Source organism: Salarias fasciatus, chromosome 16 (assembly GCF_902148845.1).
Source record: "Salarias fasciatus chromosome 16, fSalaFa1.1, whole genome shotgun sequence".
NCBI classification, from domain to species: domain Eukaryota; kingdom Metazoa; phylum Chordata; class Actinopteri; order Blenniiformes; family Blenniidae; genus Salarias; species Salarias fasciatus.
The window spans coordinates 12,530,628-12,544,567 of NC_043760.1; the positions used below are offsets into that span (position 1 = coordinate 12,530,628).

General features: G+C 41.6%; 1 protein-coding gene across 2 annotated transcripts; it reads right to left on the minus strand.

Annotated features, from left to right (window-relative positions):
* Positions 1-9,687: 9,687 nt before the first annotated feature.
* On the minus strand, positions 9,688-12,291 carry LOC115403635 (C-X-C chemokine receptor type 2-like). 2 transcript variants are annotated; one of them, XM_030112604.1, is made up of 3 exons: positions 11,975-12,291; positions 11,203-11,678; positions 9,688-11,107 (listed from the first exon to the last, which is right to left on the minus strand). In XM_030112604.1, exons 1-3 carry the CDS (start codon positions 11,979-11,981, stop codon positions 10,409-10,411), a joined length of 1,182 nt encoding a protein of 393 aa, XP_029968464.1. In that variant the 5' UTR covers positions 11,982-12,291; the 3' UTR covers positions 9,688-10,408. The 2 variants fall into 2 exon arrangements, with proteins under 2 accessions (XP_029968464.1, XP_029968465.1); XM_030112605.1 differs by having other exon boundaries at positions 10,463-11,678.
* Between the last annotated feature and the right edge of the window lie 1,649 nt (positions 12,292-13,940).

The following is a 13,940-nucleotide window of genomic DNA, read 5'->3' on the forward strand; positions in this document are numbered from 1 at the left end:
AAAGACAATAATAACATCATTTAAAAAACAGTATTATGAAAAAATAATACTAGTTCTCTAGTTTATTTCATGGACTACATCCAAAACTTCCAAAGAATTTAGAAGCTTTGACTAAACCTAATGTACAGAATCTGCTAGTGCTCAACAGCAGGTAGCAGTCATGAGCTGGTAGTTAGTAACCAGGAAAGATAGAAATGAATCTTAGTCATGCAAGAAACACATCAACAAAATAATGGCTGTGTTTCTAGTTGCAGGAACATGTGACTTTTATTAACAGTATCAGTCAGTTCTGGGAATATTGAAACGGTAGATGTTACATAGAACATCGACTTGACAGATCGATTTCTATGGAAAGTGCATTACGTCATGCAACATGTGGCCAACAACGTATGAGCTTGCATGTTTAGCGTTCAAATTTGGCCTTTTCCTTGATCAGTAGGAGTGTGTGAGGGGAGTCGAACAGGGCCGGGCTAAAATTAGCCGTGATGTCTTCCTGTGTAACAGGAGAGACACTGGCCTGTGCTAACATCAGAAAAATCTGAGGCCTGGCACATTCCGCTGTAAAAATAACTGTGGAGAGTCGGTGGACAAGGGGGGCGGGACGGAGAGACATTTTCAAAGACGGCGAGAGAGAGAGAGAGAGAGAGAGAGAGAGAGAGAGAGAGAGAGAGAGAGAGAGAGAGAGAGAGAGAGAGAGAGAAAAGATTCAGGCAGTATCATTGAGTGATGGGACAGCTGGAGACTTACGCACAAGGCAAAGCAGGAGAGAGCTGAATCAAACTGAAGGTTAAAATGGAGAGTCAAGGAAAAGTTCCATGAAGAAAACCCAGAGAACCGCCACTCTGTTCTTTAAACTTAGCTGCGAAATACTGGAAACTGACCAATTTTAAAACTGTAGTCAATGACAATATTAACATGACTATTGTACTGCCTGAATTTGAAGCTACATTTCAATAATGCTAAACTGTAGGTGTGATTTTACTATTTTAATTGAGTGTAATAAAAAAGGACTTTATTTGAGAACAAAATGATACAACTCTAAAAATTAAAAGCACCTCATTCGTTCTGCTATATAATTAATAATTTATTGAACCAGCTCTGAAGTTTTAAAAGGTATAGATCCATATTTTTTTTGTTTGTTTTTTCTTAATTTCTTATTCACTCTGATGACAAAATTGGTCTTTCGGATTTATAAGAGAGTCATAATTTCAGCAATACTTTGGAATCATCTTTTTGGTGCATCTGAAGTTCCGTTTACGTGACATTTTCAAGTGAGAACGGAATACTTTTGTTATGTTTTGGGTGTTCAGTTTCACAACAATGATGCTCGATGCCACTGAAACTTTTGAAAACGGTTCACTTTTATAGTTGAGAGTATACTTTGTTGTCTGTCTATGCAAATGTCCGCGTGCTCATCATTGTTCATGATTATAGTGTACTGTTGTCTGTGCACATGCATGCGTGGTCTCATAACAAAAAACAGTCAACAGCACCAGCTCGTGGCCTGGAATGTGAGCTATATCTTTTTCATTGTTTCTACCGCTTCTGTGTAAATGGACATAATTTTCAAAATGCTGCCATATGAATGCAAAACTTTTCTGAAATGAAAATGTAAAAATGATGCATTTTCACATGAAATACTGTCATATAAATGGATCCACAGACATCAGAATAATGCTTATAAATTGATCAACTTTCAAGCATCCTTTAATTTCAGTGATGAAAATTATAGCACCTTGATTAAAGGTGATGATTAAAAAAAACATACATGACTTGAAAAAATATTTATTGCAATTTTTCATTGTATTTTAACGTACTTGGGTGAGAATTTCTTTAAAAGAAAAAACTAACAGTTGTTCCCTTCTTATAAGTTTTAATGAATACTACTGAAAATATTTTCTTTATCTTGCAACAACTGACTGGGAATATCCACCTTTAGTAATCAGCATGTTGTCTTATCATAGTGGGATACATTTCTATACCCACATCATTCCTGTGGTCTGCTCGAGCATCCAACATTTATACAGGACGGGATATGTAATGCTCTGTGGTTTCGTGCTGCCCACACTAGAAGACATCCTCAATCACTGGAAGACAATCTCAAAGTGTCTCAGTCAGAACACAACACCACTGCTGCCGTGCCAAATCTCCTATCACGATCTGGCACTGAAGAATCGAATTGTTTGAATTCAGAAGGAATCACCACAGAGGCACCTGGTCCTCATTTTTCCACAGCATCAGATAATGCTTTCATTTCCTCAAACCGTTACTGATGCCAAGCCATTGAAGCCCGCTCAGCACGACGTGATGAGCCTTGATATGTGGATTCGTGCGCTCGCAGTGCCACACGCGGTACTTTCTGTCAGCGGGAACAAATTGAAGGGAGAAGTTCCACTTCACATTCACACCGCAGGAGAATGACAAAGTGCTTCAGTGGATATTTGAAGGGCACATCTGAGGAAGCTGGTAATGTCATTTTTCAGGGCAGCAGAGGGGGTCAGACTTGTCAGGTGAGCTGAATTTCGATCAGCGCTGGAGATGACAAAAAGCATAAATAGAGGACTTTTATAGATCAGAATGCACACCGCATTGCTCTTCTCAGCATCCTTGGCCGAAACTCTTCCAAGGATTCACTACTAAAGCAGAAGCCGTTATTTGACCATGCACGAAGGAGGTTAACGTCTCCCATTATCAAGAGCAGATTAGTGGAATTTGTAAAAAACGATATGTGAAAAATTAACTCAACATGAATGCACTTTCCTTGACTGCTTGAGGCTTTTCAAGTGCCTGGATATATGAGATCTTTTTCTTCATGTGTCAACCTGACAATCTGTTGATTTGAAGACTTTGAAGACTGAATTTCAGTAAAGTCAAATATATGAATTTATGCTGATGATGCTAATACATCTCCATTAAGACGTTAGAGCTACCATTCAGTAGTCCATCAGACAATGATTAGATGAGGCCATATTACAGGAGGGAGTAATCAAACATGAATATGAAAAAGAAATACGTCTTTTTTTCTCAAAAGAAAAAAAAGACGTATGAGAGATGATCTGTCACAAAGAAGCCATCCATGTAACCCATACTATTCATAGCTAACCTTAACTACACATACTAGGAGCTGAGGGCTTGCCATGGTGTCGCCCCCCCCCACCCCACCTGTCAGGGGAGGATCAGAGGATCAAGGGTCTTGCTCAGTAACCCATAGTGGGTAACCTGCATGGGATTCAAACCTGCAAACCTCCAATACCAAGCCTGCTTCCTAATCTCTACACCACTGCTACCATCATATCAATGTTGGGATAAAAACAGAACAGCAACAGAAGATATTCAGAAAAGATCTCTTTAGAGCAACACCTAAGAAGAGACTCAACAGGGAAAATAGAATAAACCAGGTGAGGAGATGACTCTCAACACAACAGCAGCATCTCTACTGAAGGATAAGCTGATTTTACACCTCATTTTTCAACCACTCAAACATTGAGAACATCCCAAACAAGACGTCCATTTTGCATGTTGGAGATAAATCTATCAGCATCATCTCCTCCCAGCATTTCTGTGCAAACACATACCTGTTATACACACGCCTCATAGTCATGACGATAAAGGTGCTAAATGGATGGACTCCATCGTCAGTGTGCCCTGCTATCAGATCATCTACTAAAGAAACACATAATATCAAGTTTGCACCCATTTTTATCAGCACAACGTTTTAAAAGATCCCTCAATGTGTTTTCGTTCTCGTCGTCATGAGATGACGACCTTTTGGAAGACTGTGGGATTCTGGGTAGTTTTGTTTGACGTGGATTTTCACGATGGGAGATTGTTGGAATGCAATTGAAGTTCACTGCAACTAAGAAATGATCAACAATCATCATCATTGAGTCCTAAAGAGAAAGAAAAGTTTTTAGGTTTTGTCCAATCAGGCCCTGTTTACACCTCAGCATTTTCAAGTGAAAACGGAGAACTTTCGTTGAGATTTGGATGTCTGTTTACACGACAACTGTACTCGGAGGCACTAAAATGGCAAGTTTTTGAAAACATGTCCCAAGGTGGAACTTTTTGAAAACGCTTCGAGTCCATGTAAATGGAGAAAACACTACTTTTCTGATATGATGCTACTGTGCATATGCACCACGGCCGCAGTAAGTAGCTCTTCGCACATGTTTGATTAGATGGACAATAACAATGGCGGCCTCCAGAGTCGTATGACTCCCAGTTCATATAGAACTTTAAGAATTGAGAGTCATCCATAGCGGCAGGCCAACCTAGTCATCTGTCCAGACGAAATGCAAAACCTTTCTGAACTGAAAATGCAAAAATTCTGCATTTTTGCTTGAAATGTCATGGAGATTGGGCCTAAGTTTACAGATTTGAACGGTCCAATTGAAAGACAAGTTTTACTTAAAGTACATGTACTCATATTACCTTCACCCAGGTCCAGTACAGCCAGCACAGCGCTGCTCCGGGCCTCTCCCAGGTGGTTGTTGGCGATGCAGGTGTACAGACCAGCATCACTGGGTTTGCAATCCCTAATCCAGAGCCCTCCGTATTCTTGGTTTTCCATATTGAGGAGGTCGTCGTTGTGGTACCAGTACAGGGAGGGCTGAGGGTCTCCGGCCACAGTCACCTTCAGACGGATGTCGCAGCCCGTCCCCACGGCGGCGTTCCTCATTTTGCGTATAAAAACAGGAGGAGTTTGGGCAGGACCACCAGGACCTCGGGGATCCGGAACGACTTGCTCCGAGCTCGCTTTGGACCGTTTCGGGGGGATTATGGGACTCGGCGGCGCCACCGCTTCGTCTGCCCCTTTTTTAAGGGTCATCTGCACTTCAGCCTTTCTCATGATTCAACTGAGTCAGTTAAAGGAAGAACTTGCTACCTGAAGTCTTTGGCTATAGGACTTACATTACAGTCACTACATTACAGTCAATGAGCAAACTTCACATGTAACTTTCAGTCAACGTTGTCTTCACATTATTTAAAACATTTATTAAAAGGTTTTCATATAGTAGAAAGCAACTCAAACTATCTTGAGACATGTGCAGTGATTACTTCCCTTCGAACGGCAGATCTCAGACCTTAGTTGTTTCCCAAAGTAGAAAAAGTAATAGCTGATGACCAGGTAATCAAGCAGATAGACATAGCTGCCACTCTCCTGCCCAAAGGTATTTTTAGGGCAAGTCGCACTGGATCATATTGCATTAACAGCTCCGTCGACTTGTCTCTTGGAAGTGACGGTTCTGCTTCTAACCCTCCTTTCGGACTCCTCAGTCTTCGGTAACCTTTTCCTACGAGAATGTAACGTCTTCATAAAACATGGCGTGCTAATCTTGAGTCTTCTGTATCCCCCGGCGGCCTTGGGACGTTGTTCTTGCTTGGCTTCGGGGTCACCGGCAAAAATCAAATCCTGCCCGGCAAGTCGCACAGAACCTCCCTCCCGCCGCTCCGCTCGTCGTCCCGTGAGTCAAACCAACTCACTCATAATCTCCCCCTGACTCGGCCAGTTCGTCCGAAGGGGGGAAATGACAGTCCCACCTCAGCAAAGCCCCTCGCAGTGACAGCTGCACACTGATCTGTCTGCCCACTCACTGCTCGGCTTCCGCCCCCTTTTCATTTTTAGCCAACCTGGGGGTCAGTAGAACATGTGAGAGGGTGCAACACTCAGCGCAAAGGAGCCGGGTGGTCGCTACCGGGAGTTAATTTGTAGGTCAAATGTAAAGTCTGACGGGGGAACAATCTCTTTTGTCCATGTGGTCATTAAAGGTTTTTAAGGATAATGGTAGTTTTTGAGATTCATCTACATGTGGACTAATGGAGCAGAAAGTACTGACATTAACTTCAAAGCTTCACAGGATCTAGAAAAATGTGCAACTCTTTCAACCGTAATGGAAAATTTATCAAATGCACCACCAACCTGTTTCAAAAATCAGCTTAACGGGTCAGTTTCAAGTAGAAGATACTAGAAATGGCCCATATCACTAAATAATTTGAAGAACAATTACACATCCTTGATACATGCTGGCATGCAAAATGTATTTTATTTTAAATAAATAATTCCACACCCAATGTGCACACATCTATGTAGACACATGCTCACTCACACAAGCACAGCTTAAACACAAATCTGACTTAACTTGTATAAAAACAAGTAGCACAAATTAAAATTCAATTTATTGTATTATTACTTTTTTTTTTAATGAAAGCTAGAATCAAATTCTGTTTTTAAAGGCCTGGGAGTTTTCTTGAGTGTATGAGTGTCAAACTCAGTTCAGACACCACATACAGCCCAATCTGAATTAAAGTGCACAGCAAAAAAAGGGCTGTATTCAGGAGTACCCAGGAAGAGGATACGGCTGATATACAGGTCCTGTGCCAGCAAAAGGCTGCAGACAGCCACTTTCAGGAGTCTGCCTTACTAGGTGTGACTTGGTCTTTCTTATGCTGATGAATGTCAGCAGGGGGCTGTGTGGTGGATCCTTCCTCTCTTTTTGTCTCATCAACAGGCCCATTTCATAAAAAAAAAAAAAGCACCAAAAGCAGAGATGTGTCTTGAAGATATATGCATTTTTTTTTTTTTTTTTTTTTTGGGGGGGGGGGGGGGGGGGGGGGGGGGGGGTCTCCAAGACTTACAAGCATTTCAGCATTTCAAATATCCTTAAAAATTTATATCAATATATATATATTTTTTTATTATTTCAGTTCTACAAAATTAAAATTGCCATTGGGTCCAATTTCTCACTCTATGTTGATCACTGAGTTCAATACTTTATACAACATGGCCCAACATGATGCTAGCAAATGTTATGATGCACATTTAAGGTATGATTACAATTTTGTGTTTGGGTAATATTAAATTCTGAAAGTGTTGTTTCAGCCTGAGCCACTCAGCAGGCCATCCCTCCTCCTAATCACAGACTCCATTTGTTTTCCAGTGTGTCTTCACCCCGCAATTCTAAGGTGACCACCTTTCTGGCACAGGACGTTTGGCCCACCCAAATGTGGAGCCTGAGGAGGTGAGTTAAATTGTCTGATGCCACTAAAACTAAACTAGGAAGGAACATAAGTTTTCTTCCTTATCTACCGAGCTGTTCCAATATATGTGACCAATTTTATTAATAATTGAACCCTTTCCTCTTTAGCCTGCTGCAAAACCTATTTTGAAACACTCCGGCTAACTTTCAGGAGCCAAGATGATACTCCTGAGGAGAAAGGGAGGCGCAGGGTTTCTGTAGCAACTAAACAAGAAAAGAAGAGTAAGTGAAGACTGCATCTCTCCATGCTTTTCTTTGACTCTCCCCAATCTAATTTGCTCAGTGATAAAATGTCCATTTTCTCTGTGCTTTGGCAGCTTTTCAAAACCAAAGGTGGCGTCATCCGTGGCGACGAAGAGGGCGTATGGGAAATGGCATACATTGACCTCATGTCAGAGGAGGAGGACACCATCTTGGATGACAAGCCTGTGTGGGTCCGGCTTCCACCTCGAAGCAAAGTTGTCAGCGCTGTGTGCTGCGCTGCAAAATAGACTGGAGGCTGATACAAAATAAGCGGCCTACCATCACCAGAGAGTTGCCTGCAGAGCAGCACAGGAGTGACCTGTTGGTGGCTCTGTGCTGTGGGACACATTGTGCATACTTTGTGGGGTTTTTTTTTTTTTGTTCACTGCAGCACAGTCAGTAAACAGTAAATTGTTTTTATATTGTTTTTTTTTTCATTGTGTTTTTATGCATTGGACTGTAATGATGCACATTTGTATACAGTTTTTTTTTTTTTACCACAAAATAAACATTTATGCTCTGACAGTGCGTCATTTTTATTTATGATAGTGTATAAGATTACATGAATTATAACTACATTGAATCATTTATGATGAATTAAAGTATAATAAAGTTAATATATGCAAATCAAACAAATCCCCCTGCATATTTGACCAACGGCGGTAGGGCCAGTGAGGGCAAAACAACCAATCAGATGTAAGAATAAGGCCCAAGGTGTGAGATGCAAATGCCCCCCCTGCAGGAAACCGGGGGATTGATCTCCATGGCAACTGACCATTGTGGGGCTCAAGAGGTGTCAACATTTCACACCTTTTCAAGGCCGTATGCGAGCCCTAAAGATCGTACGTATTCAGGCATTCTCAGGCTCCTGCATTGCAGCTGAGATACGCCTGATTACATATGCCTGACTACAGGAGGGGTGTGTTGCTGTAATCAGGCCTGAATACAGGTCTTTTCAAGCAGTGGTGGTGCAGACAGGTGAAAAATTAGCATTACAATCTCCCAACAACCACAACTGCCTCCCCTCTGTTGCCAAAATGCATTTACATTTCATTCAACATATTAACACTATTCACACTACTTGGAAAAGTTTGTATTTACAAACACAAGTGGCAAAAAGTTTTAACATGATGCCACTTTTTAAATATGTGTAAAATACAGAAAAACATATCACAAAAACAGGATCCTCTATTTGCAGCATGTATTTCTCACTGATAAAAATGAAACGTGATCTGGCTTTGAGTTTTCTTAGCTGTAAAAATTTGCAGAATCCACTGCAACTCCAACCCAGTTTGCTTATGCTATTCAGACAGCGGTCTTTCATGACTGCTGCTTTTACAAAAACAACCGCTTCCTGTAAATACAACAGAAATGACTCTGTTTAGTTTTAATGTTAAGCATTTTGGCCCATGGACCATATGTTTGACACTTCCGCTATCCAGCTTCTAGAAAAAGCCCACTTCCCCCTCAAAATGGTTTGTTTACATGTTTGTGTTGTTGCTTCAAGATGAACTGACTTTCATCAAAACAAGCTGCATAACAGAATTACCCACAGTTACTGTGCTTAGTTAAACAAACAAAAAAACATTGTTTCTTGTTGCATTTCTAAAATGGAGGAAAGTGATTTTGCATAAATATTAAAATTGGGTTACTTTTAATTATGGTTAAATTTACAGTAGAGATGAAACTTCCCATATTTTTGATTAGTTTCATTATTTATTGTGTCTATTAACAGTGGAATTGCCCCTAAATATTCACTGTTTCAGACAAAAAGTCACCTGCCTCAATGGAGTTTTTTTTTTGTGTGGTCAAAATCACATCTAAATTAGCATATTTCATGTTTCCTTCTAAACAAATTTTAGCTTAGAAGACATACGATCCAAACAAATGCAAAATAAATGCCTATTTTTCCCATAATTCTAAGTGTTAACACTTCATATTTTTATTCAAACAAAAACAAAACAAATTCTACCATTTTTTGTTTTTTTGTCATTTTAAAACACACGAAGGTCAAAGAAATCTGACAATTATATTTGCTCAAATCCAGTTATTATCTTGAGCTAACTGCTATAATTACAACACAAGGCTTGAAACATTGTATATATACTTTTGGGATTATTTGTTATCAATATTCAAATAACAAATAACGTTTCAATGATATTCTGATTGATACTTTCAGAGATAGTTCTTATGGAGGTTTCTCCCTAAACAAACTGATTTTCTTATTTGCAAAGGTTACATCTGAAAATAAAGATAAATACTTCATTTCTGCATTTTGAGCTATGATTTACCAGCAGTGGTACCATGCGTATGCATTTTTTTTCACAGTGGAATAAGAGATTACAGTAGATTTTTAAATATAAAACTTTATTAAAATGTTCTTCACCTTAGAAGAAAATGTCAACAATTAAGAAACTTAAAGCTATGTTTAGCTTGTGAAAGACAACCAGCTGCCTTCAGTAAAATATACAAAAGCTTAAAAAAAAAAAAGACTCTCACATATGCCTGTACACATTACAAATTGATGAGGAGATCTGTTAAGGTGCAGTTTTGATAAGACAGCAAATATTTCACAAACTAACAGAGAAATGTTTCAACGGCATTTCCAACAGCTTTTAGCTGCGTTGAGTCATTTGGCTGTTGGTTTTTTTTAAATCTACTGCAATATTTTCAGTTTCCTTAAATCTAAACAGAACTGAGGAAAAAGGCTGGGGTAGATAGTAAGTGTCAGATGATATGAAGACAGGTTAAATAACAATAAAAAGCATGAAAACATGTTCACACAGTAGATCTGTTGGATGACATCCGCCTGATCTGTGAGCTGCTGGCTGATGTGTGCGAAGAAGAAGTGAAGTAATCTGCTTTCCAGTGCTTGAGGTTCTGTGTTCAGCAATGATTTGTCCGTTCGAAGAGTCTAAACCAGCGGTTTTTAGAGTGAGGCACAGGCGTCAAACCCTCAGTTCCTGCAGCTCTGCATGCCTTCCACGTCTCCTTGCTTCAGCACAGCTGATTGCAATAAGTGGCTCGTTTTCTTTATTGTTTGCACCTGTTATGTTTTTGCTTTAACACATGACGAATGACAATAAAACCATTTTTCACTGCATCAAACACCATATGAAAGCATACATTTATGCTAGATGAAATTTTACACTATCTGAGCTTGAAACAATCATACACTTTAATATCAGTGTATTTCTTTTTAACATGATTTCCATACTGGGAAAAAGGGAAAAGGCTTTCCTGACCCCAACTTTTGTCCTGCTGCAGTCCCCAGGGAAGGCCACGCCACTCTTTAAAACTCGCTGGTTGCATTTCTGTGTTCTCACATGAAGGTGGAGGTTATCTCTGAAGACAGGGACGACCTGCTGCTCCTGGACACCGACGCTCTCTCCATCACGCCCATCTTCATCAAGAGCTGCAGCAGCCTCTGCCTGAACTTCTGGCCCACGAACGCGTACAGCACCGGGTTGACGCAGCTGTGGAGCAGGCCGAGGCTCTGGGTGGCGAACATGGCCTGGTCCACCGCCATGCGCGCCGGGCACTGGTAAGGCACGATCCTGGTCCGGAAGAAGGTGTCCGCCATCACCGCGATGTGGTACGGCGTCCAGCAGAGGAGGAAGGCCACCACCACGAACACGATGACCCGCATGGCGCGCTGCCGCTGGAACCCCCCGCGGACGTGCAGCAGGCGCTTTATGGTGACCCCGTAGCAAGGCAGCATGATGGCCAGGGGGACGACGAAGCCCAGCGCGTGGCGGAGCACTCTGGTGGCCAGCCGCCACTCGTCGGCGCTGCTCGGATTGTACAGCTCCGCGCACACTATCTGACTGGAGTTGTGCGAGGAGAAAGAGGAATTGAACAAGCCCGGCAGGGACAGCAGCGCCCCGACGGCCCACACGGCCACGCACACCCCCCAGCTCACCAGCTGCCGGTTGGCCCTGCGGGCCTCCATCGCCCTGACGATCACCAGGTAGCGATCCATGCTGATGCAGGTCAGGAAGAGGATGCTCGCGTAGAAGCTCAGCTCCTGGAGGACGGTGACGATCTTGCACATGGCGTCGCCGAACACCCACCCCTGCGTGACGGAGGTGGCCCAGAACGGGAGGGTGACGGCCAGCAGGAGGTCGGCCACCACCAGGTGCAGGAGGTAGAGGTCAGAGGGCTGCAGCGACTGCTTGCTGAGGCCGATCACCAGACCCACAACCAGATTTCCCGGGATCGCCAACACGAAGATTGAGACGTAGAACACGCAGACGACGATGGTCACGCTGTCCGGGAGGATGAAGGGGTTGCAGGGTTGCGTCGCAGGGTCAATGAAAAACTCGGAGTCATTGTAAGTAAAGTTGAGCTCTTCATAAATGGAGCCAAAGTCAAAGATGAAAGAGGACATATTTGGATCTGTGGATAAAAGTCAAGATGATGTTTCAAACTCCGATGCATGTTTTCATGATTGTTTTCATTCATTTCATCTCCATGAATGTGGTTCACTGACTTATTACAGCTGATGATTTTTTCATTTTTTATTTTTGGGTCACAATTTGTAGCATATATCCAGAAAACAAAAGAAAAACAAAAAAAAATCCCCAAAATGTAAACCTTGAATCTGAACTCAACATTTTTTGCAAAAGGTCAAATTTCCTCTTATACAGAAAATGTTCAAATTAGTGATGTAAAAAAAGGATTAAAATACTCACCAGTCATTGTGCTGTCTTCCCCGCAGGAGGCACCGAGTGTGTCACAAGCCGATGAGAAACACACTCAACACTTCTTCACTCTCCTCCCATCAGGTCTCTTTTCCTGTTTGACTCATCAGCTCTTTGATTTGCTCAACAAGCCAAGAAGAAAAGAAGAAAGGTGCATATTATGATCTATACAGCCAATCTACTTCACACTGACTGTTTGGATTATTATTATCTCTGGTTTTCTCTGGTGTTTCATTTGTGTAGTTTTGTTGTGTTTATGCACAAATACTGATAATTCCCACCAGCCATTTCTGGGTCTCTGTTTTGGAACAGCTAAACTTCCCCCTAAATAAAACCAGCCCCGATTTGAGTCACTGCTGTCATGAGATGTCAGGTCACACACTGTGGGCAAAATTGAAAGAGAAACCTTTCGGTCCGTGAGGTACGTCATTTCAAAACAAACACTTGGATGAATGCACAAGAAACACATTGGGTTTGTTTTGCTTGATTTCAACCATAGTTTATACAGAAAAATACACTAAAAAAGCCCTTCATTATGACCTTTTCCACAACCAATATAACATAAAAGAATGTAGTGGTTGCTTAATTTGACGATTACTGGATTGAGACGCTGACAGCCTAGTGAAATTTTCATCTATCATTGACCACATGACGGGAGCCGCACATCTGACCGACCGCGGACGCACCGAGGAGGAAGTTCCCGGCTCATGACATGCATCTTTGTTGACACATGAGCGTCTCGCATCACATTTCCTGCCACACTTCTCATGTGTTTCAACTTCCAGTGTCACAAGTGCAGCAATTTCATTCAAAGCGGTAGTGGGAAGCGCATAAACATGTTTTTAACACACACTTCAGAAAGCAGTAAAGAAAAAAAAAGGAACTACTTTAAGAGCTGAGTAAGAAACAATGATGCATTAGCAAACATAAAGAAATGACTTATGACAGAGACAGTAACAAATTATGGTCAATTATTGATCCAGCCAATCTTTGTAGCACTTTCTCCAACTCAAACCCAACTGTGGGTGAAAGCAGTGCTCTTGGACAGGTCACCAGTCCATCACAGGGCAACAACACACACACTCACACGTACCAGGAATTTAGCAAGACCAAGTCACCACCATTTGGACTGGGAGGGAAAATCGGAGAAGAAGTACAGAGATCAGCCAAATTCCACACAGAAAGGAGGCCAAGGCCAGTCAACAAGTTTGTAGATTCAAGACACGCATGGTGTGCTAAACAACAATACAGTATGTACTTTTGAGAAACCTGCACTTCTAACAGAAAACTAACTTGACTTCAAAATTACAAATTCGTCTGGACATTCAGGTTCATGAGAAATCAACATTTGAATGAGACCTGCATTCTAGTGTCGTATTTATATGGAATGAAAAGCTTCTGTGATGGTTTGTACGACTTTAGCAGATTAACAAAAGTTCTACTTTTGAAGGAAGATTTCCATGAGATTGAAGACACACTCCGATATGGCTCTGCCAGAAACTGTCAATGTGTCAAAAAGGGGTCAACAGGGATGTAATGGGACAGCATCAATCGTCTAATGGCTGTGATGGTATTTCTGTGACTTTTCACATTAGTTCATCGTTAATTTCTTTAGGCTCAATTGGGCTGTCTCTGAAGCAGAACAGTTGGAAACACTGTGGTTAAAGTGGGCGTAAGATATTCAAATTCAATTCAATTTTATTTCTATAGCACCAAATACAACGCAGTCATCTCAAGGCACTTTTACAGAGCAAACCCCAGCAAGTGGAAATGAAAAACTTCCTTTTAATAGAATGAAACCTGCACAGGTGGAGAATTTCTGCTGATTCGGTTGGTGTGAAGTGAACAAAGGGGAGAAAAGGACAGGACAAACCTGGTTTGGGTAGACAACTGGAATTCTGCTTAAGAATTTGGCTACAATTTCAGAGAAATCCAAAGCAATCCTGGGCTAACGAGG

Excerpts from the sequence above, each read along its gene's own strand:
- LOC115403635 (XM_030112604.1), bottom strand. Across the intron at positions 11,108-11,202 it reads GCAGGGCCAACCGGCAGCTG|TCAGATAGTGTGCGCGGAGC; the intron begins GTGAGCTGGGGG and ends GCACAACTCCAG.